A 27,619-nucleotide genomic window follows, 5' to 3' on the forward strand; every position below is an offset into this window, starting at 1 on the left:
CATAGCTATAACAGACAGCACACGCGTAACACTGCAGTTGTTTAGCCTCAGTTGATGGCGCACCAGTGACTAGGTAACAGCACACTGCAATCATAATTTGTAAAGTGAATTTCAGATTCCATTGATACAATATTATGAAAAGGAAAGTAGCTACTCACTATATAGCGAAGATGCTGAGTCGCATAACAAAAAGAATGTCAGAAATAAAGCTTTCAGCCAGTAAGTCCTTCATAGACACACACACACACACACACACACACACACACACACACACACCATTCATTCATTCAGACAGACATGTTGTTGGTTGTCATACCCACATAGAATGCAGCGTATTGGTTGCAGCTCAGCTTGTTGGTCGCATGACTGGTTTCAGAGGTAGCCCTGCCTTTGATGGGATAGTTGATGTTTGTTACTAGACTGGAGTAGGTGGTGGTGATGGTGGGATGATGTATGGGACAAGTTTTGTATCTAGTCATGAGGTAAAGGGTTGCTTAGGAATGGACGATTATATTGTGTGGGTTTGGTGCAAGGTGGAATACCACTATGGGAGGGGTGGGAAGGACATTGGGCAGGATGTTTCTAATTTCAGGACATGATGAGAGGTAGTTGAAACCCTGGTAACGAATGTAATTCAGTTGCTCTAGTCCTGGGTGGTACTGAGTTACAAGGGAATGCTCCTCTGTGGCCGGACGGTGGGACTTTGGGAGGTGGTGGGTTACTGTAAAGATCAGGCATGGGAGATTTGTTTTTGTACAAGTTTGGGAAGATAATTACAGTCTCTGAAGGCTTCAGTTAGACCCTCTGTATATTTCAAGAGGGACCTCTCATCATTGCAGATGTGACAACAGTGTTTGGCTAGGTTGTATGAAAGGGAATTCTTGGTATGGAAAGGGTGGCAGTTGTCAAAGTGGAGGAATTGCTGGTGGTTTGTAGGTTTGATATGGACGGAGATACTGATGTAGCCATCCTTGAGGTAGAGGTTAACATCTGGGAAGGTGGTTTGTTGGGTTGAGTGGGACCAGGTGAAGCAAACTCCATGAGTCAAACAACAATGCAGGAACAGCATGTCAGATTGGGTTCTGGCTAAGGAGAAGGAAACTTTTCTGTATTGACGCAGATGGAAGGAGCAAGGATCCGTGGTGGTGGAAAAAATGCAAAAAAAATACGTAAATAACATAGAATTAAACTCCAAAAAAACTGTAAAAATACACCAAAATATCTGAAAAATCACGAGAAGGGTGAAACAGTTGCGGAGAAAGAGTGGGGGTGGGGTGGGGGGGGGGGGTTAAGGATGAGATGCAAGATCGTTGGGATCTTGTGGCACCGGAAAGGTGCAGGAAATAACACGCAAATATATGGGAGAGTGGTGCAGGGAGTGATCAGTTTGAAGGTATAGGATTAATGATATCAATGGGAGTAATGTGGTACATGAAAAATGCTGCACCCACAATCAACATGGTCTTGTAGCCGTCTGTTGTTTGCGGCCATGACGGTTATACAATGTGGCTCATTAGTAAAGTGTGACAAGAGAAACACAGGAAAGAAGAGGAAGGAGGATGGACATTGAGTATAGAGATTCATTAGGAAATAGTAATGAAGGAAAACAGCACTGCCTTACTGGCGAAAAGCTTTATTTATGACAGTCTTTTTGTTGTGCCTATCTGCGACTCAGCCTCTCCACTATGTGTTGAGTAACAACTTTCCTTTTCATAATATTGTTAGTTTCTCTGACACAATTGTACACAGTTACTATTTGTTCAAATTTGAAACTCATTTGATGTATGTAATAATTAGCAGTTGCATTGCCATATTGCTAAGTGTTAACAATGAAAATAAAACAAAATTAATTTTCTTTGCGTTTTCTTCGTATATGCTCGCGAATAACATCTGCCTTTGTGCAGCTTCCAGCGTTTCACAGTAATGTGGAATCGAGTTAGTGGTTTTAACCTTACAAAGATGAAATATGAAGAAGATGGTATACAGTTTAAATCAACTACTTCTCCTGAAGATGTACATATGTATTATTTAGTAGTTAACTTCTTCGAATTTCATTCAGATGATGTTGACATTTCTTAGAAATTGTGCAATTAGAAGCAATGGAAAATAACTCTGATGATTCTAGGAATTGTGGTTCAAAAGTTGATTGTTGTGCTAATTAAAGCCCAGAACAAAAAGACGGTACCTTCCTAGCTGGAAGAAAACCTGACAGTATTAGCTTTCATTGACAAAAAGATAGGGTGTTAATTTTTTTTTGTTTTAAAAAAAAAAAAGAAGAAGAAGAAGAAGAAAATGCTTATGGCTAAGCAGTGCGCGAAGTCCATTTTGTAAAACCTGAACATTAGTTGTATAAATGGAACAAAGATTTACAATAAGTATAAATTACACACCAAAACGAAACTTACAAAATTGTGAAAGGAAAACTATTCTAAAACGTTTAGAACTGCTTGTGAGAGTCAGAGGGAGATTTATGAGACTGACCCCTCTGAATGGAAATAATATGTTCATTACCGACTTCCGGGCTTCTTTGACCTCATTTAAGATACTCAGGAAGTTTTACAGAAAAGGAAGTCACAAAATTATAAATTTTACTTCAGTTAAACAATTAGATATGTCATTAACAGCTGTAATACTATATAGCATTTTGTAGCTCCTCTCGCTATCCCCTAAAATGCTGTGTATAAAGCTAATAAGTCAGGTTTTGTGTGAGGAATGCATGCAAACTGCACATTTTCATTTCAAGTGGAAGACAATCGGCTTTGCAGTTTATAGATGCTATGACATATTCATATACAACAAATGCCACTGATAAGTACCAGTGGTATACTGTTTTTGCAGCTTTGTATCTTTCTTAAGTTACCTCAAGGCAAATTAGGACAAAAAATTTGTAAAACAAATCTTTTGTTGTAAAAAGATTATAATTGTCTTAGCAAAATCAGGAAAAATGGGAGAGAAAAATTTCAATATTACATCCGAAACATCTTCAAACCAGAGGCAGAAAATACTTAATTGCTTTTGTTGGACTTTTGGCCTGGACATAACAGTACCTCTGTCATTAAGATGATGCCAAAACGTCTGTTAATATAATTCAGATTACACCCAGAACTACTAATACTGTGATTCAGTTTCTCGGTAAAGTAAGTTTTTTACACTGGAAAGCATTTTTCGAAAAACTGTCTGACAGTGCAGCTTCCAATAGCTCTTTATCATTTCAGGTTTATCCGTGGAACAGTATTTTTATAAACTCCAGACTTATGTGCAATACCAGTTGCTTCCTTACATTGCACAAATTTGGTTAAGTATGCCTGGTACACTGCACACTGTGCAGAACAGTGGCCACAACCATTTCTTTCCACATCTCAACTTTGTCTAAATAAAACTAGTAATTAAATTCTTCATTTGTGTGGCCATATTGTCCATAGTTGCTTTACAAATGCTGAGAGTATTTTCATTCTGTTGTTGCAACTACAAGAAATAGCATTTTTTCTCACCAGAGGGGGTTTTCCTTTGTTGATGTAAAGCATCATCAGTGGTCTGTAAGTAAATGTATTTACAATATAATGAAAAGGATAGTTGCTACTCACCATAAAGCGGAGATGCAGAGTCACAGTAAGGCACAACAAAACAAAGTTAGCTTTCGGACAACAAGCCCTTTATCAAAAACAGACAACATACACACACTCACGCAGACGCAGCCCACACACTCATGACTACAGTCTCTGGCAGCTGGATCCAGTTGACTTTCTGAGTCTTTTTGTTGTGCCTCTCTGCTACTCAGCATATCCACTGTATGGTGAGTAGCAAGTATCCTTTTCGTCATATTGTTACAGACTATCCTGGATTTTCCAATATTTAAACATATTTATAATTTGATTTGTGTTTGAGGTCGAAAAGCAGTTCATTAACAATATGTTGCTTTTTTCTTATGGTGATTTCGGCTTGGTTTGTCACCTATATAGGGAAATGCTGTCTGATAGCACAGCTTTGGTGGTTTTCTGCATTAGAGACTGATTCGTTAGTCTAATTTTTTTAGTTATTTTGCAGAACTATACATTTCTTACATTTCACACAGCACTTTTTTTCATGCGCCACTGTTTTCTGTTTATTTTTATATCTCTAAGTATGTACTGTGGTTGGTGTTTTGAAGTGTTGCTAACGTAACATTGCCATTAGTTTGCTGTTGACCTCTGTCCTTTTTTTTAATTTTAGTTAATTGTTTGTTTTTAACTCTATATAATTACGTAGCTGTGTATTTATATACTGTGCAAGAGTAGAGAAGGAATAGTCCCTCACTACTCTTACACAGCATATAAATACACAGGAACATAATTATATTAAAAACAAAGATTCCAAGACTTACCAAGCGGGAAAGCGCCGGCAGACAGGCACAATGAACAAAACACACAAACACACACACAGAATTACTAGCTTTCGCAACCGATGGTTGCTTCTTCAGGAAGGAGAGGGAAAGACTAAAGGATGTGGGTCTTAAGGGAGAGGGTAAGGAGTCATTCCAATCCCGGGAGCGGAAAGACTTCCCTTAGGGGGAAAAAAAGGACAGGCTCCCAGGATTGGAATGACTCCTTACCCTCTCCCTTAAAACCCACACCCTTTCGTCTTTCCCTCTCCTTCCTGAAGAAGCAACCATCGGTTGCGAAAGCTAGTAATTCTGTGTGTGTGTTTGTGTGTTTTGTTCATTGTGCCTGTCTGCCGGCGCTTTCCCGCTTAGTAAGTCTTGGAATCTTTGTTTTTAATATATTTTTCCCATGTGGAAGTTTCTTTCTATTTTATTTACAGGAACATAATTAAATAGAATTAGACACATACAGTTAACTAATATACAAAAGAAGTGTATAGGTCAAAGACAAACTAGTGGCAATGTTTATGTTGGCAACACTACAGAACAAAAACCACAATACTTACATAGAAATATGAAAAGAAACAGAAAACAGTGGTGTGCAAAAAATTGTGCTGTGTAAAATGTAAGAAATGCATAGCTGTGCTGAGCAACTAAAAATTAGGCTACAAGTATCAGTTTCTAACAAAGAAAAACACCAAAGATGTGCTAGCAGGTGGCATTCCTCGATGTAGGTGAGAAACCAAGTGGAAATCACTGTGAGTAAAAAGCAGCATATTGTTAATAAACTGTTTTTCATAAAGTAAAATGCATAGGAAACTTTACATTTTTGAGACAACTACAGGGAATAAACAAGAAACTTAGTAAAAACACACTATTTACAAATCATCATAAGATCTGTGCTACAGGAGTAGTTGTAAAATATCTCATCTCGTCAAATTAAAGTCCCGATTGATTAACGTCATCTGTAATGTAACAACATACATTTATTTCATTTTCTTTCCTCTACTAGTGATTTGTGTAACAATTACATCTGCAAAAGTTTATCTGTCAATATGAACTTCAAGTTATTCAAAAATTTAATGATTTGAAACATTTTGGTATGGTTTATGCTGAAAATTTGCATGTGTCCATTTTGGGCTTCACAGCACTGTGTTCTCTTGTCATGCCTGCAACTGCTTATTCACCATTCCTGCACCAGGCAGGAAGTACTATATAAGCTTTCGTTATAAGTAGCTCTTCATATGGCAAAAATGGGTAACTTTAACATTTTTTAAATACTTGTAGTGTGCTTTAGCAGCTAAAATTTTTGACAGTGCATTTCTCTCGGTTAATCCTTCCAGTGTGAAAAATTTCAGGGTAGGTTTCAACATATTGGGCTAGACCATTCCCTTGTAAATTACTCTCTCTCTCTCTCTCTCTCTCTCTCCCTCTCTCTCTCTCTCTCTCTCCCTCCCTCTCTCTCTCCCTCCCTCTCTCTCTCCCTCCCTCTCTCTCTCTCTCTCTCTCTCTCTCTCTCCCTCTCTCTCTCTCTCCCTCTCCTCTCTCTCTCTCTCCCTCTCTCTCTCTCTCTCTCTCTCTCTCTCTCTCTCTCTCTCTCTCACACACACACACACACACACACACACACTACACATTTAGGAATTCGGAGGAGTTTTCAAGCAGATATCATTTCAGTGTGTAATTCACTTCTCGTTCTGATATTACACTCATGAATGTTGCTTTTGCTTTCGAACTGTGATTGTTGGCAACAAACTTTATAAGTGAATAAATGTGCTTTGAGTGTGTAAGTATCCTCAGTTGTTTAAAGAGCTGTCTACAAGGGATTCTAAAATGGACACCATACATTATCCTTGTTGCACACTTCTCTTAAAAACATTTTGTTTTACTCAGTTACTTCTGAACATGATGCCATAAGACACTAGAGAATGAAAATAGGAAAAACAAATCTACTTTGTTTACATTTTCATCTCTAAAATCTCACATTATTTGCAGAGCTAAGAATTGCAACTTACAGTTCAGTTTCTTATCAATATAAACACCTAAGAATTTGGAATTTTCTGTCATGTTTACTGATTTATCCTCATGCATTATTTTTAATGGCATAGTTAGGCCTTGTGCAGTGCTGAATTGCATGTATTGTGTTGTACCTAAACTCAGTGTTAGTAATGTTGAAGAAAATGTTAGTAGTACTCCAGTAGGCTTAATTATACTTGAATCATCTGCAAAGATGATTCAGTGTAGAGCCCTGTGGTACACTTGTATTGATTAGCCACAACTCTGAAGTGCTTTTTTTACTGTGGACACTCTCCATGTTTCTCAATGTAACATTCTGCATGCTTTTGATCAGAAAGGATGAAAATCAGTTGCCAGCAAGGTCTCTGATACCGTAATTTTTGAGCGTTTCTAGAACCCCGTACTAAGAATGCTTTTGACAAGTTGGCAATATTTCATCATTAAAATTTTGTGTTATCTGATGTGTTAATTGAAAAAAATAGCGTATCCTATGGAAGTACCCTTTTGAAATCCAAGCTGCCTTTCGAAAGACAAGTTGAGGCGAAGTATGAGTCTTGGATACATCATTTTTTCAAGAACCGTCAAGAAGAAAGTAAGCAGTGAGACTAGTTGGTAATTGTTAATATCTTTAATACTTCCTGTATTATAAGTGTAGTGAATATTTCAGTGTGTCAGGAAATATTTCCTCTGATAGTGATGTGTTGCATGAATGAAAACATTGCATGTATGAAAAAACATAATTTTAGTGTTGCTAATATTTTCACCTCTGTGAGAGCTGTTTTTTGTATTGAAGGAATTAATTACCTTCTTAATTCCTTTGACCGAGAATGGAGTAATTGTAATTTTTGTTTATGTATGAAGCACTGCTTCTTGCATATATGAGGTGTGTTCATAAAGTAAGGTGACTTTATATTTTTATGAAAAAATATTTATTTATTCATCAATATTCATGTTGTCCCCTACAAAGTAATCCCCCCAGATACAATACACTTGTGCCAACACTTCTTCCAGTCCTCACATAACTTATCATAAGCACTTTCTGGTACAGCATTGAGTACTTCTAGCAATGCAGTTTTTATTTTCTCAATTGTTGAAAATCTTCATCCTTTCACATGTCTCTTCAGTTTTGGGAACAGGGAAAAGTCACAGGGTGCTAAATGTGGTGAACTTATTGCTTTCCGCAAACATCGCATAATGTCTAGGTAATGCTCCTCATTGACCTTACAACCTTGAGGCAAAAATTCATGATGCATTGGAGCAAAACTTTGAAATTTGCTCAAACTTGGCATGCTTTTTTTGGTCTTGGCTTTCCAGGATGCTTCCATTGGGATGACTGGGCTTTGGTTTCAACATCTTAACCTTAAACCTATTTTTTGTCACCTATTATGACCCTTTTGAGTAAATCAGGATCATCATTGACATCATTCAAGAACTCCTGAACTATGCTTAGGTGATGGTTCTTCTGATCAAAATTGAGAAGTTTTGGAACAAACTTTGCTGAGATATGTCTCATGGTCAAAACGTCCGAAAAAATTGCATGATACGAGCCAACCGACATGCCAACATCCTCAGCAATTTCTCCTATGTTAATTTGACAATTTTCCAAAACAATTTTCTTCACAGCTTCAATGTTATCATCTGTTCTGTTGTTGATGTGCTGGGGTATCCAGAGCGAGGTTCGTCATTGGAATCTTCTCAGCCATATTGGAAGAGCACTTGATTCCACTTTTCCCACAAAATTTGATGCAAATTCTTTGCTCCATTTTTCTAATAATAATCGAAAATCGCTGAGCACACTAAAGCATGTTTGACCTTTCTCTCTGTCAAAAACAAATGAAGTATGCTGTACACTTGGAACTGTGAACAAGTGTACCAACGTAACCAAAAAAGATCAATAATCAAATGTACGTTGCCCATGCAATTTGAAAAGGCAACTTACTTTTTGAACAGTCCTTGTATTCCATTGCATTGTTCTGTGAGCTGTCCATGCTAATCTTCTGGCCTTCTTATTTCAGATAGAGAAACTGACAGTAAACCAGCTAAAGGAGTACCTGCAATCTGAAGGTGTCAGGGGCATTTCAACAAAGAAGAAACAAGAACTTGTTGAAATGGTTTACAATTCAGTGAACTGAATGTATGCAAGTGCTGTTTTTACACAACTGTTACCACAAGATTGCATACATGAAATGTATTCACTATTTGCATTTATTGGTCCACAAGATGCTTTTACCTTTTTGTAATTAAATCACAAATGCCTATTTTTTAAAATTATCTCTTTATCAAACCCCTCACAATTTTTAAATAAAACCTCTCATCTTGTCCCTCCTCCACCCGTGCTCCCAACCCTGTGCATAATGGCTCATATCAGTGTAATAGATATAGATCTGAGACCGTACATACTCCCACTACAACCTACACAAGTCACGTCACAGACATCTTGTACCTCGTCAAAGACATCTCCCTGTCAAAGCAACCATGTGATCTACAAATTAAGCTGCAATAACTGTGCCACTTACCACATGAGCATGACAGCTAACGAGCTGAAGCTTGCTGGCAGACCGGGACCTGAAACCACAACCTTTGCTTTTTACACGCAAGTGTTTTACCAACTGAGCTACAAATGCAAGACTCACAACCTGTCCTCATGGCTTTACTTCCACTAGTACATCATCTTCTACCTTACAAACAGCACAGATGTCCAGTACACAGTTTTAATTTGCCATGAAGTTTCATAACAGCCCACACACTGCTAAAGAGTGAAAATTGATTCTGGAAGCAATCCCCTAGGCTGTGTCTTGTATTTACAGTATGCTTTCTTGCAGGAGTGCTACTCATGCAAGCTACACAGGAGAGCTTATGTTAAGTTTGGAAGGTATGAGATGGCAGAAGCAAAGCTGTGAAGACAGGTTAACTGCACCAAGAGTCAGCTGGACCATCTAGTTGCCAAACACATCACCCAACACAATACTCTTCACTTTAATGTCTGCTGCACAGCCTGTGCGTTCTGGATTCTTCCTGCCAACAGTAGATTTTCAGAATTGCGCAGATGGGAACTTTCCTTACAACAAATCGTTTGTTCCTATGATCTCTCTGTCCTCAACCTTCACTAGTCTTTTTTCTCCTACTATTTATGCCTTCCCTGTTCTCACTTCAGTACTACTCATGCCTTCTATCCTGCCAACACACCTACATAGTCCTTTCCTCTTTTCCTCCTCCACCTCCCCCACCCTGCCAGCACAGCTCTCCAATGTGCACCTAACAACAGCAGCAGCAGCAGCAGCCCCATCATCCCCATCCTGCCCCCATGACATTTTTGCACACTCTCACAGCCAACACTAGCACTTTCCCCACCGCTGCCCTGCTGTACTTCAACCTCCCCAACCTACACTCTTTCCTTACTCCCACTACTTACCCCAGTTAGATTGCTGCTCACATCAGGTGCAGCCAGGCCCCAGTGTCTTGAGGCAGTCGGCATGTGTGTGTGAGTTATGTTTGAGTGACTGTGTGTGTGCTTCTACTAAAAAAGGTGGACCTCATCAAAAAAAGACAAAATGTGTCCCCATGGTGGTGGGGGACGGCTGTATAGACTAGGTCTTCAACTCCCTTTGGGGAACTAATCTCAGAATGAAGCCTGCCTCTCCAGGTTGAGGATTGAGTAGACGGTTGATACCCCTGCCTTGTAAAAAGCCTACCATCAATATTAATTTAACAGTGAATGCCAGACTGTCCCAACAAAGATGAATGTGCCAAGGGACAGGAATATGGATATACTGGTGCTTATATCATATCAAATACTAATACAACATTTGATAGGGTAATTACAGAGTTGATTGTTTCTGGAAGTACATTCATTTGCAGTAGTTCAGATTCATTCAGAAGATGGAACATGAATGCACTGCTGTGGTTAGAAACTACGAACAGTATTTCTGAAGAGAAGCTGAGGGATGAAATGAGATTTGTTGCACTCCAGGAAATCAAGTGGAAGGGAAGTAGTAGTAGTAGTAGTAGTAGTAGTAGTAGTAGTAGTAGTAGTTTCATTTGTCTGTAGAACTCTCATATAAGGATACTTCACGTGTCTTAGTATTACAATTTGAGAATAACAAAAATAAAGTATTGCACTTATACAGACATTTACAGACTTACAGGTATAGAATTAGAAAGATGGTACTGGTAATGGTAAGATGTGTGAGCAGAAATTCTTCCTCTGTTAATCAGGATAAAATGAAAGACAAGGAGAGTGGAGAGTTGGTTTTATAGTCTCCAAAGACATGTGTAGAACTATTATTGCTTTCACTCCACGTAATGAAGGAATATGTACTCAGCATATTGAAGACAAGTTTCACAGTGTCACATTCATGAACAATTAAATGAAGATGTGGTAGATGGTTTCTATGATTAGCTACAGAAAGTTTGTAATAAAATATCTGTATATAGCTCCAGAATGGTCCTGGGTAACTATAATACTAAAATGGACAAGGAAGAGGCTTTCAGAAGTGTGTTTGATAAGGAAGTGGGCACTATGAAACCACTAATAACAGTATGAGGATCGACCAGATTGCTGTCACAAACCAGTTAAAAGCAGTAATTATGTTTCACACACACACACACACACACACACACACACACACACACACACACACACACACACACACACACACACACAGATATATTTGTTTGTGTGTCAATCGACCTGCCAGCGCTTTTGTTGGGTAAGTCACATCATCTTATATATGACACACAAATGGATCTTTAACATGCCGGGAGCAAATGAACCGAACCAAATAGACTATATATTGGTTTAAAAGAAGTAGGCATCTAATATGAAAATATGCAGACTTTCGGAAGAGCCAATCCTGCTTCTGACATTTACATAGCAAGGCAGATATTTGCTACTGCTACCAAAGGAAATAGTACCAGAGTAAGAAAAATAGAATGTAGAACAACTGAAAGGCAGGTCTACTCAGGAATATCAGAGCCGATTGAGGCCGAAGATGGTGGAGTCTATAAAGACAAAAAATTAAACACTATTGTAAATGGTGTTTCGACAACAGTTCATGAAATACTGGGGGAAACGGAGAGACTTAGAAATGAAAAGTTATATGATGACAAACATACTCAATGGAACAGAAAACCTAAGCAATACTTAATGCTTATAATGAAATACAAGGTCAAACTGGGTATTATATAATGAAAATACAAGTAGACAGCAAGGATGTGTAGGGGTAAAAAAAGAGAAGCCATAAGGAGACAGATGTGCTGGAAGATCTCTACCAAAGGAATGAAAGCAGAAAATTTTATAAGAAAATTAAAGAAGGAACTCAAGAATATAGATTCAAAGAAATGGCATGTAAAGACAAAGAGGAAATTTTGCTGAAAAATAAACATGTCCTGCCAAGGCGGAGAGCGTACTTCAAGTGAATTGTGGAAGCCAGTGCTATAAGGAATGAGCAGCTACTCCATTACACTGCAGATATACAGTAGAAGAGCCAACAGTATAGGAAATGTGGAAGAAAGCCCACAATCTGAAAAATTACAAAGCACCAGGATCTGATGGAATAACTGCAGAACTGTTGAAAAATGTGGATACTGGTTGCCACAAGTGAAGGCACAAACATATAAAGTTGATTTGGAAACAAGAAAGAATCCTGGGGGAGAGCACCTTATATGTAATTCAACCAATACATAAGAAAAGAGACAAGGCTTGTTTGAATCATCAAGGAATTACACTACTGAATGAAACCTATAAAATTTGCCCTACTATTATCTACAGCAGCAAAACAGATTCTGGAAGAATATCAGTGTGGTTTTTGGCCTAACAGGTCAACAAAAGACATTTGTGTGGAGGTAAATACATGAAAAGGCATTTGAGTGTAATACTTAGCTTGATAACCTCTATGCAGCCTTCCAACCAGGCCTTTGATATTCTTGATCAGGCAGAAGTGCTAAATGATTTGATACTGCTTGGTATACCATTTAAGTATACTTCACTCACTCAACTAACTTTGCTGGTTCCAAGACTGTAGTGTGAATGGATGGAGAACTAATTAGTTTAACATTAGTACAGTAGTCAGACATGGGGATGTCCTCTTTACAATGTTTTTCAATCTGACTCTTGAAGCAGTCATATGGAACCCTTAAACACCTGGTTATTAGGCAGAAAGTCAATTTAGATGTGTGCATATGCGGATGATGTTGCATTTATAGTAGAAGAAGAGTTTCATTAGAGAGAATGATATGTGATCTGAAAGAAGCCATACAACCAAGATGCCTTGATATCAGTGAAATGAAGAATAAGTGCATGAATCTCACCAGGAAGGAAAATAATCACTTTGATAAACTATCAACAGCAGGCCTCAACTTTGAACATCTGCTGATGTTTGACTTCTGCAATCTAATATTAGCAGGACAAATTCCATGTCAACTGGAATAACACTTCTCATTCTGAGCAGTAACATGTGCTTCCAAGTGTTTAAGAAAATTGTTGGCTTACAAGTTATTAAATAGACAGCTCATATTGCAAATATGTAGGGTCATGATCGGGCCAGTTGCAACCTATGGCTGTGAAACGTGAAGATTAACAAGTACCAATGAGAAGCAGCTCAGGTTATTTGAACAAGGAGTTCTGCATAAGATTTATAGGGCAGTTCAAGACAACAGTAGCTTCTGGAGTTCTATAGTGAATGCTGAGTTGGACCATGACATACACAAGGAGCTGAAATTGTAAGATTAATAAGAAATAAGAGAATACCCCTGCCTTGGTCACCTCCCCAGACTGGGTACTGGAAGAGAAATAAAAAAGGTATTTGAATTGAGAAAAAGTGAAAGAAGACAGAGGAAGACCACAAAAGCAGTTGAAAGACAATGTGGAAGAAGGTATAAAATCTCTGAGTCAGAGGATGGCGGAGAACCACACTGGAGAGAGCAGAATGGAGTAGTTCTTTTGAAGAGACTAAGACAAGGCACACTGTTGTGCCATGAGGAATAGTAGTGATTCAGCATGACAAACTTTCAGGGAACCAAAGTAGGGAAGGTTTCATGAATTGGAGGAGCAGGTTGCTCAGTATGTGTGAGAGAAGTGCAATGAAGACTTCTTGAGAAATTATTCAAATGAAGGTGCTGGAGAGAGGAGTTTTCCAAATGGTTGTGTCACAGAAATCAAAGCAAGCACTGGCTGTTGTGTGAGAATGATGTAGAGGTCAGGCCTCACAGTCAACATGAAACAATACTAGCTCATTGATTTCCCACAGAATTTGACTAAAAACTGTGTGTGTATCAGTCTTGCATAATCAGTGATAGCAGCATGACTACTTGCTAAGCCATATGGCCAATGCCGATCAGGTGCCTTTTTATTTTGGTATCCCATCAACTGTTACTGTCGACTTGAAGGGAGTTCATAATGTTTGTGTGAAAAGTTCTGGCAATGAAATGGCCAAAATAATTGTAATGCTAGGGGTGCCAAGAGATGAAAGGAAGCTCCTCTCACTTGTGACACTTCACAGGGAAACTATACCAAAAGATCACCAAGTGAGGTGGCGCAGTGGTTAGCACACTGGACTCGCATTCCGGAGGACGACAGTTCAATCCTGTGTCCAGCCATCCTGATTTAGGTTTTCTGTGATTTCCCTAAATCACTTCAGGCAAGTGTTGGGATGGTTCCTCTGAAAGGGAACGGCCGACTTCCTTCTTCATCGTTCCTTAATCCGATGACCTTGCTGTTTGGTCTCTTCCTCCAAATCAATCAACCAACCAACCAAAAGATCAATTGCCTACAGGGCCAATATTTGGATGCCAAGAAAAAGGATGACTGATAAATGACCTGATACTAGATTGTTTGAAGGTTGTTTGCAACAGAATACCAGGCTCTTTGCTTAACAGAAGCCTTACTACCTGAGGCACAATCTCAACTGAATCTATTATGAAAGGATCCAAAAAGTGTTGCGTATCAAATGCTATAGATGGCTTAGAGGATGCCTAATATGGTAAGAGTGCCAGGCTAGAAGAAACCGTCAGTAGGCTTAGAAATAAAGATGATGATACAAGTGATAGTGATCATGATAAAAAAAATTGTACCCCATACTACTTGTGCTGGTAGTAAACAAAAAAAGGAAGTGAATATAAAAATTAATGTAGACAATTTTCCCCCTCCTTGCATTATAGGCAATCAATAAATGATATAAGTTTGCAATAGGTACAGTGTTAACTTTTGTAGGCAGATGCTTTATACATTGAAGCATTTTTTTAAAATTTTGATTAATCATAATATGTTAAAAATAAAAATTTCTCAAGAAGCCTTGTCAAAAAAAGGGAATCATCTTAAGAAACTTCCTGGCAGATTAAAACTGTGTGCCCGACTGAGACTCGAACTCGGGACCTTTGCCTTTCGCGGGCAAGTGCTCTACCAACTGAGCTACCGAAGCACGACTCACGCCCGGTGCTCACAGCTTTACTTCTGCCAGTATCCGTCTCCCACCTTCCCAACTTTACAGAAGCTCTCCTGCGAAACTTGCAGAACTAGCACTCTGGGGATCATCTTATATTCAAGGTCATCTTACCATCAGGTCATTTTCGTACAGTATTTCTTTACAGCACCAAAGTTGTTGGAACAGCGTGTGACTTTAAATTGTTTGGCACTTGGTTATCTGTGAGAGTAATGACACACTTCTGTGCTCAAGTTCAAAATCCCTGCTTCTGACACCTTTTAAACATATCAATCAACAAAACAACTGACAGCACAAAAAGATTCAAAACAACCAAACACAACAACTAAGACAAGTACACAAAGCAATCATCAATAACCAAACCAAATATGACACCATAGAGTGTAAATAGTACATAACACCACTACGCTTTGTTCATGGTGGAAGTACCCATGACTCAAACAGACAAGAGTCAGACTACAACAGTAGAAACAGGAATGTGCCATCATAAAGACAGAAACTACAGAAGACAAATAACACATCAAAAACATACGCATATCAGACAAACCAAAACCTCATGTACGGCATACCCATCAACAAGCAACAAAGATAAACAAAATTACTATGGATATACGAGTAGCAAACACAGACAACAAATCTGACCTATTAAAAGATACAAACAGTAGAGAAAAAATCACAAAGGCAAACACAACTACCACAGAAGCAACAATGACAAACAGACAGGAGCAAACCAACACATCACAAGATTTGAGCAGTAAATGGGAACACAACAGAAGAACAATAGAGTACAGGGATCTTGAGGGGAAAGTACACTTTGGCAGGCTTGAAAACAGAGATGTATTTCAAACTATTCTATGGTTAGCAACATGACCAAATTACCCAGAAGGAAATAAAATATGTTGGCAGCAATGGGACAGACTGATTGCCTTGTCCCAAGAAAAGAAAATTTCACAGTTGACAAATGAGAACTCTGTAGACTCACAGGAACTCAGCACTAGTGATGATAAAATGTCTCGTCTCCCAATACAATATATGACACTTTAGGGACAAAGGATGCCAAAACAGCAGTCATGGTAACAAACATGCAAATTACAGTGACAAAATTAACACACCTACTTACTGAACTCTTTGTAACAACAGAGATTTCACTGGGAAAGGAATCCTGGATAGTCATATTATACGTACAGTACTCATGACACAGACCCCTTCGCAAACTCTGTTAGGGAAATAGCAGCTTCCTCCAGGGGCAAAAGACTGTTCATCCTCATAAACATAAACACACACACAGCTCTCTGGTGTGCTGATAGGACAGATGCCAAAGGATCATTAATAATGGACATCATAAATGGGTACCAACATACCACGAAAATGCCGGAGGCATCAGTAATATAGACATTTGATTAGCAAATGGAACAGCTGCAACACATATCATTGATTGGCAAGTACATGACAGAGCAACACACAGTGATTATAGTGCAATAATTATACACACTGTACACACATAAACACAAACACACTCACTCAACACCACCCATGACTGCTGCTGAGCAACACAAACTGGCAGATACGAAAAAATACTATAGAATAATTTCCGTTGGACACCCATCTGAGGAAGTATTGATTGTGGAGCACACACATTAACTGAGCTACTACAGAAAGCTTAGATTCCACAAATCTGTGACAGAAGCAGAGTATACCGTGGTCAACATTTTCAACAAAACTAAGGAATGACTCACAAGACAAAAGATAATACTACCCATGAGTGAAGACAACACAAGGTAAAGAAAGTCAGACTTCAACAATACTTTGAAACCCAACTACGTGATACAAAGACAAATTACAAAAAACTAGGCAGGACCATTGGGACAATTTTCTCAGGACCAGCTTCTAGAATAAGATGGGGAGAGCCCTTCAAAAGAATGACGTAGGACTGGAGGTGCTCAGCAGAGTACCTGCTAAACAAGCTACTATCAGACGAATACCCACACAGACAAATGGACATTAACTACATAAATGGTGGAATCACTACTACTTTCAGTCATTAGTGAGTGTGCTGGCAATTAGGAAACTAAAAAGACAGAAAATCTCCAGTCCCAGATGGAGCCCACTCAGAAACTGTTAAAACTGCTGCACCACTGATTGTCCCCTACCTGATGCACTTACTTAACAACTCTTTACAGAAAGGGAAAATACCCATCTATTGGAAGATGGCTAATGCAGTGATTATTAAAAAATGACAGGCCAAGGACTCAACAGACCCAAAATTATACAAACCAATCTGTCTACAGAATGTACTACGCAAGGTCCAAGGAAGGTTACTATGTAAGACTACAGTCTCACAGACAGCTTCATGGCCTCTTCCACATCAGTATGTGTTCAGGCTACACAAGTCTATTGACAGTGCAGTGATTAGGGAACTCAGAGGGCACAGGACAAATACGTGATGGCAATATTAACTAATATATATCTGGCACTTTTGACGACCTTTGCTGACCTGCACTGTTCACGAAGTTAAGAGAAATGCAAATCCCAACAGCTTTATATCATAGCTACAGAGTTGTAGAATGACGAGCAGACCACTGAAGGGTGGTCAAGAAAGTCACCAATAGATGCCCACAGGGGTCCATATGTGGACTCATATTCTGGGATGTTGTGATTGAGCCAATGATATTAGTAGCATACGCTGATGATTTGCTCGTAATAGTATTAACAAACTCAAGAAAACACTGATAACAAAACACTATGCATCTCCTCATAAACTCCAATGAACCGTGTAACAAGAATAAACTAACTGTTGTGGCTAATAAAATGGTGCACTTGTAAGTGAGAGGCAAACTTATAAGAAGCCCCAGATTCAACCTAAATAACACAACCTTGCAAAGCAAAAGGGTATCAAGGTACCTAGGTTTACACATTGACGACAAACTGGACTTCGCTGACAGATAAACAAAGCAGTGAAAATAATGAATAAATTAGCAAGACTAAATACTACAAAATATAGACAGCCCATAAAGACAATACACACACATCGTTCTGTACTATTTGAATCCATAGTATTCTTTGCAGCGAGTGCCTTTGCACATTGGCTACAGCATGCTACACACAATAATTCTGAGATATGGCTAAAGAAGTGTTCTGCTCAGGATGTCGGTTGCCTTTGGCACATCATCAGTGGAGACACTATACATGGTGAGAGTGTGCCTCAGTGTGTACTTGGCATTGAGAATGGTATTTGACAGAAAAGGGGCATCATGTCTACACTTTTTTCCCAAACATCACGGAATGAATGAGGCTAAAACATACAGATACTTTACGTGGCATGCTCCATTTCCTCATGACCCATGGTTTTACCCAGAACACCTCCATCTGTTTGGTCTCGGCTGAACACCCACTTGCGGAGAACTGGGAGTTCTGGAATACATCACTTTTCACTGTGACAGTCATACCCCGAGCTGAGTATGACAACATAGGAGAAATTCTACTACAGCAGGATGATTGGTGCATACTGAATGACATAACTGATAACCTTACATGAATCAAACAATGGAAAATCCAGGACACTATTATAAAAAGTATAGTTGCTACTCACCATTTAGCGGAGATGCTAAGTTGCAGATAGGCACAACAAAAAGACTGCCACAATATAAACTTTCAAAACACACACACACACACACACACACACACACACACACACACACACACACACACACACACACACACACACACACAGAAACATACTCAGGTACAGGCAGTGAGTTTAATACATAGACCTAGTTGTGAATTAAGACAAATTTAAGGAGCACAGAAATGGATCTACAGTAATAAAATATTTTGATATATGTAGGAATATCTTTTGTATTCTCCACAATTTAAATGATATAATGGTTTATTCAGCCTAGTAATACATGTAGTGAAAATGATATAATGTGTTATTAAACTTAGATTAAGTTTTGCCTTACAGACAATACAAACATCATCCACATAACAGGAGAAATAAGAAAGTCAGAGGTGCACAGATAATACACTGTTTATGCCCCGTGTAAAGCTCATATGACCTTTAACAAATGTAATATAAGAGTAACACAAATATAGTCTGTACACACAAATTCATCAAATGAATATTCAAGTTATATTTTGAGCACTAACTTGAATGTGACAGGCCTAATGATTTGCTGAAATGTCACACCCGCAATAGCTAGGTGGTGGGATCTCTAATACAGATCTATGTACTTTCCTATTTCTCCTTCTTAAGCTTCAAGAACTGTGTCATTTTAGAAAACTTAATCTCTCTTCATCATAAGTTCATATCTTCTATAAATAAATTGTTAATTTTAAGATTTTCTGTTACTTGATTACTTTTATATGAGCTGCAATTCTCAGTCAAGACCCCACCAGCTGATTTCGGACACTGCTGGAGCAAAGGTGGTACATTTGAAGTACTAAGGCCACCTCACCAATGAAACTGGGCATGCAACTGCAGGCCAGTGATCAACAGCAAGAGGGAAAGGATGTATAATGGAAGATGAACCAGTCATCAGGACTGAAAATGGCACCACATGGATGAAGCCAATTGACTGAATACCAGAGAACCATTCAAAATGACTTAATACCAGAGTACCACTCAAAAACAAAATGTATGTTTTTATGTTAATATTCACACATCAAATATTGGTTGGGCTTTGGTAAGTGATAAACTTTATTCTTTGGTTTTTTTTTTGGGGGGGGGGGGGGGGGGGGAGGGGGAGTGGCAGCGAGGCAATGTTTTGAACAGTACTAAAATGACATGGAGGTGACAGAAGTCATGAGTTTCAATATTCCGAGATCCACAGTGTCAAGAGTGTGGCAGGATTACCAGATTCCAGGCATTACCTCTCAACCAAGGACAACACAGCAGCAGACAGCCTTACTTAACAACCAAGAGCAGTGACATATGCATAGAGTTGTCAGCACTAACAAACAAGCAACACTGTGTGAAATAACAACTTAAATCAATGTGGGATGTACAGTGATCATATCCGTTAAGACAGTGCACCAGAATTTGGCATTAATGGGCTATGGCCAGATGAGTCCCTGTTTCAGTTGGTAAGAGCTGATTGTAGGGTTGAGGGAATAAGGTGCAGACCCCATGAAGCCATGGACCCAAGTTGTCAGCAGTGCACTGTGCCAGATGGTGGTGGTTTCATAATGGTGTAGGCTGTGTACCTGGAGTGGACTGGGTCCTCTGGTCCAACTGAACTGATCACTGACTGGATATGGTTATGTTCAGCAACCCGAAGACCACCTGGAGCCATTCTTGGACTTCATGTTCAGAAACAATGATGTCATGTCACAGGGCCATAATTGTTCGCAACTGGTTTGAAGAACATTATGGACAATTTGAGGGTATGATATAGCCACCCATAGAACGTTTGTAGGAAAAAATTGAAAGGTCATTTAGTGCAAAGTCCAGCACTGGCAACACTTTCGCTATAATGAACAGGTGTAGAGGGAGCATGGCTCAATATTTCTGTGGTGGACTTCCAGCGACTTAAGCCCATGCCATGTTGAGTTACTGCACTACCTGTATACCCTGACCATATACTAATTTTCACTCTGTATAATATTGAATAAACTGTGATAGGCAAGCCTGAGTTAGGATGGGTGTGGCCCAGTGAGAGCTCAGATGTCCATGTTGACGGTCAGAGACCCTAAGCACGTGAGCCACTACTGATAAAGCGTGCGTTGCACAAGTGTATAACGTGTCCCAGAAGTTTGTCGCCCAAGATTGCGCATGAGAGCTGCTGCTGGATGCTGCCAGAGAATGCTGCCATTTCAGTATCCTATGAGTAGAAAGACACAATAACTTAAACCCCTATAGGCAGTATTCAATGGCCAAAAACACCGTTCGACACAGAAAAATATTCAAACTGTGTAAAGCAGGAGCACTTTTCATTGGTTTGAGTCTTAACAAAAATTAAGAGTAAATTTTAATATTTACTTCAGACATTAAATACTTTCACATAAAAAAATGTCACAACTGTAATCTTGATGATGATCAATGGCCCGCTTCACAATAGCAAATGGTATATAAAAAGTTTGATTAATACACAAAATTCAAACATTTATTTGACATAACTGGAGTTAAAAAGGACATAATTGATTTTGGAGTGAATTAACAAATCACAACAGGAAATTATATAATACTGAAGAGAACAATAGTATTATACAATATATCTATAAAAAATGGGTGATGGCCATTTCATAGGATTAATCAGACTTTAAGTCTTAGATATGATTAATTTAAATATTCAGCAAGAATTATTGCAGTTAGGAACAAATGATAATTATCAGTAGGAAGAGCAGGAAAAAAGCTTTGGAGACGAATGGGCTCATGCTACATTTTAACGACATTTTTAAATTAATTTAACCATAGTAATTTACGATAAGATGAAAATAATAAATGATTGCTGAAACCAAACAGCAAATGCAAACACTGCACTGCTTGGCATTAGTAGATATGCCTTTGAAAGTGGCACACTGTGACATCAAAAGTTTTAGTATAGCTTTTTTTTATTTTTTAGACGCTGAAAGTACGAGATTTGGAGACAGACTGGGGATACTGGTACATTGGGGCTGGCTGTGCAGAGTGAGAGACTGTGTGTGAACAAGGAGTTACCTGAGTAGGATTCACATATTACTTGAGTCAGTAAGTTGAGTAGAAGTTACAAATACAAATTATGGGCAGCTGGAATATCGCAGTGTAGAATTTTGTAGAAGTAAGTGCAGAAGTACAAGTTTCAGACCTACAAGTAAAAATCAGTCTGCCATGGCAAGAAAGTCTGAATTATTCCTGTGGCACATCACATTGGACTTAGTAGAACTTTCGTGCTGTGGCTCCAAATTTTGGTAATTTAAGTTAAACACTCGAAACTGGCGTATACAGGTTAGTTGGTGACAGGCTTCAGCTTATTTTACAGCACTGAAATATGTAGAGTTATTTGGCGAAAGACTGTAGCTTATATTTTTATTTTATTTCCTGCCATGTATGAATGCCCTGCCACCTTGTTACTATATTTTCACAATATGAAATTGTACACGTACAGAATGTGAAACTCACTTGACAGTTCCTATTTTTAAAGAGGTTTAACAACATTGCAGCTATAAATACTTACACTCCCCCTTCCCCTTTGCCACCAAACCCACACCTGCATACTGTCATCTTAAAGCAGACAGACAGCAGGATGCAAGGGAAATGAGAAAACACACAACAGAAGACAGTCATTTATGCTGAGTCACCAAGTGGAGTGGATGTGTTCACTATATGCTCCTACTGTGATGCTCTATTTACCACTGCACTTGGACCGTACCCAGTGCATTTAACTGCAGTGATGATGAGTATTGTGGAACTTACGTAGAGCTTCGAGAATGCCACTAATTTTTTTGCAAAGCATTAGTGTAATTGTATCTAAATACTAGCATTTCAGTGGTAGTATACAAAATTCTCACTAACAAGTGAACAGCGTAATTATGAATTCTTGGAGACACGTGAAAATGTGCTCAGGATATAAATCGCACATCCCAAAAACAGTGGCATGAGCCTTTTGCATCCAAAACTGTACACCTTATCACGAGACACTTTTGAATGATCACATATTTGAGGCCTAAGAGAGGAACTTTGGCAACACAAAGAAACAAAATGTTATTTAATGTAGGAAAGATAGATTGCCCTTTACTGTAAAGATGACACATTAAGTTACAGACAGGCACAATTAAGACACTTACACATAAGCTTTTGGTCACAGCCTTCATCAGAAAAAGAAATACACACAGTTCATGCACACATGCTAGCACATTTCATGCATTCTGGTCCAAGCTGCAATCTGTCTTTTCCTACATTGTTGATATTCAACAAGGTGTATCAATTGTGTGAAAATATTGATATAATATGACCAGAAATGCGTATTTCAGTATCGTGACCTGCTGCTATACTTCCCTCTGCTTCAAAAAATTACACTACCAGAGCAAAATTTTGCTACTTATCTTATAGTGCTGCACAGCTGTTCTAAGTGCACATGTGGAATTTCAGTGAAGTGGCCAAAGTTAAACAGAAAAATATGCACATCTGACTAAAGCCACTTTTTCACATTTAACATCAGTTCTGCAGTCAAGCACTCCAATATCTAATGTCACACTAATCATATTTTCAAAAAGTGATATTGGTTTGTCAGTGTCATACTCCGCCTTTTGCCAAGCAAATTGTCACATAAGCATGTACTTCAGTGCAGAAAGTTGCGTGTATATTGTCTGCTTCGCTTTGCTTTGATGGCTTCATTGAAATCCCATATCTGCACTTTGAAGGTGGAATAATTAACGACATCAGGTCAGCAGAAAACATTTGTTGTTCAGCTACTGTAATTATTTCAAGCAGAGGGAATTCTAAGAACATTATTGTGCTATTCTGATTATTTAAATTCATGCATTTACCCTGAGTCGCAAACCGAAATGTCACAAAGCATCACTGCACCAGGCACAGCTGAAATCAGCCATTCTGTAGTGATGCATGTCAGTGCATGGAATCTGTTTGTGTTGGGCCATCCTGCATGCTGTATAAAACTTTTCTTCCCTCCCCTCTTTCACTATCATGAATCACCAGCAGAAGATGTGAGAGAAGAAGACAAGCTCTTGGTAGCTCTGTCTGATGCTATTGTGGTGTCTGACGTACCAAGCAAAATCAGGTACAATTAGAAGTTTTACTCAACTTAACATTGGTTTCCGTGGCTGATAACCTGTCCATGCCAACCATTCAAAACTCAAGGAAAAACAGTCATTCCCAGCAGCTCTCTTTTGCTGACAGTACGAATGCAGTAAAGCACAACAGTAACATTTCATCAGTGTCAGATCCCAACAGCTGGGTCACAGCAAGCAAAATGGCCTTAGTAAATGAACTTGTGATCACCCATCCTTTTGCAACCAAAACAAAAAATGCATTGCACCAATCACTTAACCTAGGGGAAGCCGTGCATGCGCATGCGCGCGCGCGTGTGTGTGTGTGTGTGTGTGTGTGTGTGTGTGTATTTGTCAAAATAACAAGTTTCAAAGACGAATTTAAATCCCTAGGTACTATTCTCAGTGGCAACAACAGGGTGACATGAGTGTAAGGCTAGCATGCAAAGACTTATAAACAGTCCCTGATAACAACAAAGAAGACTATATTAAGTGTGACCTGAGAAGTAGCACACCTATCAGTTGCAACAGGACAAGCAAGTTACGCTTATTAGGGGCATTTTGCACGACAGTAGCCTTTAAATGCTTAAAGAGAACGTGAAATGAAGAAGGAATTGTGGTCAGCTTGCTGCCCAAAGTTAAAGTCGTCAGAAGACGCAGCGTTACAAGTTGTGACCAATAACATTCCAGAAAACTGCAGATTGGCCAAATTTATGGGACTACATGGGTATTGACATTACAATACAGATCCAAAGTGACAACTGAAGCAAGCTACTGCTATTGAGTATATGGTCACATCCAGAGACACTAGGGCATGCTTGTGCAGTGTGTCAAGTTTGCTGGAAGGCATAACACTGGAGATTGATGCAAATCCTTCACCAGTGTGTGTCTTGTAAGTGAAGAAACATGTAGCCAGCTGTGGAGGCTGCAGGGGCAATGAGCCGAACAACCACACCCTCCCAAGGCCAATGCTGCAGGTGCTGAAGTGAGTTTTGAGGCTGCACTCCACGGCAAAACTACTGTTTGTAGCTCCCAGTGCATGCCACTTGACAGAAATCTGTATGTTCTACCTCTCCAGAAGCATTGAGACCTTAGAACCCAAAACCACAGAGTACACTGACCACCCAGCTGTCCCTCGCCAAGCCACTACACACTCCCTCACAGCATTTGCTGCCTTCCCATCACATGACCAGTACAGCAGCCAGTTTCCTGTGGTGCTCGTGTATGTCACTGCTCAGGCTGCCACCATACACTCTAATCGCCCATTGTGCTGACTGGACTGGTGCAGCACAAAACACTGACAGCCATACAGACAGCCTTGCTGTTGTGGGGGAAGGCCAAAACCAACATTCTGACTAAACTCAATCAGACCTACCCTGCAGCTGATAGCGGCTATAAATCCACCACTCCTTCCCACCAAGGCTGTTAGACTAATAGGACTAACTGTGAGCAACTGGAATGCAAGCAGAATAAGAACCAAAGGCAGTGAATTTTGGCAATTCCTGCAACAGGAGAAAAGTCGTGTGTCCAACATCACAGAGGCATACCAAAACGTGAGCATAAATCTGCAAGTGGCATACTATGAATGCTATCACAGCAGGAGATGACTGCCATATACATATACATTTGCATGCCTTTGCAACACAACCTCACACAACCCTTTGTCGTAAAGAAAGCAACAAAGATGAGCGTTTAACATCCTGTAGACACTAAGGTCATTAGAGACAAAGCACAAGCTCGGGTTGTTCCAAGGGCGGGTAAGGAAATTGACTTTGCTGTTTCAAAGGAACTACCACAGCATTTGCCTGGAGTGATTTAGAGAAATCACAGAAAACCTAAGTCTGAATGATCGGATGCAGATTTCTATGTCCTGAAACCCACAGGCATCGACAGTAAGAACTTCCGTGGGTGAGTTTTTTTTATCGTTGCTTATATAGAGCCCCACAGTGACATGGAGTCCACCAACATCAAAGTTCTACTGCTGTGGTGTGGCATCATCTTTGGTGGAGACTTTGACACAAATGATGATCTTGGAACTCCATGGTTACTAAAATAAATATCAATAGCTACTGAGAGCTGCAGGGAGGTACAACACTATCGTCATTGTACCATGCAAGCTGAAAATATTATCGCAGCATAGACAGCCTGATGTCTTGGATGTTGCACACAATGGTGATGTCTCACACTGCAACAGTCCCCACAACTAGACATGTGCTGTCATCTGAGGATGTACTGGACATGTATCTAGATAGCCCACCTCCACCAAAGCCAGGCATTGACTAGCAGGATGTCGTTTTGGTAGCCTACTGTCTAACAGTCATCTACAGACCGGAGACACCTGCCCCCAGCTAACGTGACCTCATCACCGCCAGTTCCCTTGCAGTCCCCTTGGTGGTTACTCCCTACGCCACAACAACCAGTGCAGCCTTGTGAGGCAGTTGTTACTGGCTCTAAACCCTATCACTGAAAGCTGCCTGAAAATGAAGAAATGAGAGATTCAGACAGCCACTGAAGCACGTAGACAGACAGGATAGCAACAATATCAATTAAGTGGTGAGATGACGTCGTAGGCTGCCAAATGATTGCTACGACGAGTCCAACAAAAGCTGTCACTCCATATGGGAGACCATGATGCAATCAGTGAGACAGGCAGAAATGCTAACTCTGGCAAACACGTTGCTACCGTCGTCCAACTCACTAACAATCCAAACAGTCCTGTTCACATTCAGCTGTTCGCTGCTGCGGCTACTAAATTATTTGACTGCACAATTTGCAGGCGTGTTTGCCCCCACTATGGCGGACAAAGAGAACAAGGTACAGTAACTCAATTGTCTAAAAGCAAGAAAAGTCAATGGGCCCAACCAAATGATCAAGCAACGCCTTGGTGACAATGATCACGTGGCTAGCTAGCACCTTTAACTTCCATTTTCAGCTTTGGGCAATATCCAGCTGCCTAAAGCACGCGGACATCCCAATCACCAAGCCACAGAAGAACCCACTCTCGCCTGACCTGGTAGCTAACGACCAATAAGCCTCTTACCACAGCTCCCAAAAGTCTTTGTGAGAATCTACACTCCTGTCGGATGGCAGAATGACTGCTACCCAGAAGGTTTTGATTTTGTAGAGACCACGTCACGACCCATCAGTTCCTACTCCTCGTGTAGGCGGCGAAGTGCTGAAAGTATTTTCAGGAATCACAGCTGAAGTAAGCTGTGAATAAAACAGAGTGTACAGAGTTAACTTTTTTTCAACCATTCATAAAGCTGTTAAATAAATGATTGGAGACATATCGCATTACAGAAACGCTCTTTTTTCTCCCAAGTTCACTGGTAATATGATTCTCATAAAGCATCATGGTGCACTGCGTCCTGAGTGTGTACCTCGAGGAGGTTATTCACAATTGTAGATTCTTGTGACATTTATTTTGCTCTCTGTGGAAATAGGCACGTTCCAACTAGTGAATTCGTTCGTCCGTGTCACGGCGCAGTATTAAATTAGTCGTTCGATTACTCTTCGGGCTGATACTTCGCGCGGGGTCCGCTAGGACTTGGCGTGTCGTGCTCCCGATGCGGTGGTGGTGAGCTCTACCGGCGGGAAAGCAAAGCTGGGAGTCAATACCGCCGTTGAGTACCGAGACGGGCCGCGATCCGCCGCAGGTCCGCCGAGTCCGGCTAGCCGCGCCTCTCGGGGGAAGGTGGCGGGTGAACTTTTCTCACATACGACTGGAACCACGACGCTGGTGACACAGACTACTTACTGCCCGCCCGGGTTTCTCAGCGCAACGCGCGTCTGTTCGTGGATTACTGAACCACAAGCTACTGTTCGGCGCTTTTGTAGCAGTCTCTTGGCCGGCACGAAGACCGTTGTCGGTGGGGAAGACAGAGGGTGGAGGATGCTTTTCTGCTTTCTGATGGCACCCCAGTTGCTGCATTGCTGAGGTAACCTAGCAGTTGTAATTTTGTACATATGCAACACACGAATATTAGCATTTTTTCCCCTCTTATCAGTTATTACAAAGGCTATTAACAAAGAAAGACTTTGGTTTTATTAGAAGCACCCAGTACTTATATTGACCCGTCTAAGAAATAACTTGCTACATCCCTTT

General features: G+C 39.9%; 2 protein-coding genes across 3 annotated transcripts in view; both read left to right on the forward strand.

Moving 5' to 3' along the window:
- LOC126354412 (ATP-dependent DNA helicase 2 subunit 1) overlaps nucleotides 1-8,641 on the forward strand; it is a 146,851-nt gene extending 138,210 nt beyond the window's left edge. The window contains exon 12 of the mRNA XM_050004030.1: nucleotides 8,389-8,641. Within this exon, the coding sequence (XP_049859987.1) occupies nucleotides 8,389-8,505 (117 nt within the window). The 3' untranslated portion in view covers nucleotides 8,506-8,641. The remainder of the gene's footprint in view (nucleotides 1-8,388) is intronic.
- Nucleotides 8,642-27,137: 18,496 nt separating this feature from the next.
- Nucleotides 27,138-27,619, forward strand: part of LOC126354413 (transmembrane protein 198) — a 331,011-nt gene continuing 330,529 nt past the window's right edge. For both annotated transcript variants that reach the window (XM_050004032.1, XM_050004033.1), the window contains exon 1: nucleotides 27,138-27,452. The gene's annotated coding sequence lies outside the window, so the exon portion shown is untranslated. The remainder of the gene's footprint in view (nucleotides 27,453-27,619) is intronic.

This window comes from Schistocerca gregaria, chromosome 3 (assembly GCF_023897955.1).
Source record: "Schistocerca gregaria isolate iqSchGreg1 chromosome 3, iqSchGreg1.2, whole genome shotgun sequence".
Lineage (NCBI taxonomy): Eukaryota > Metazoa > Arthropoda > Insecta > Orthoptera > Acrididae > Schistocerca > Schistocerca gregaria.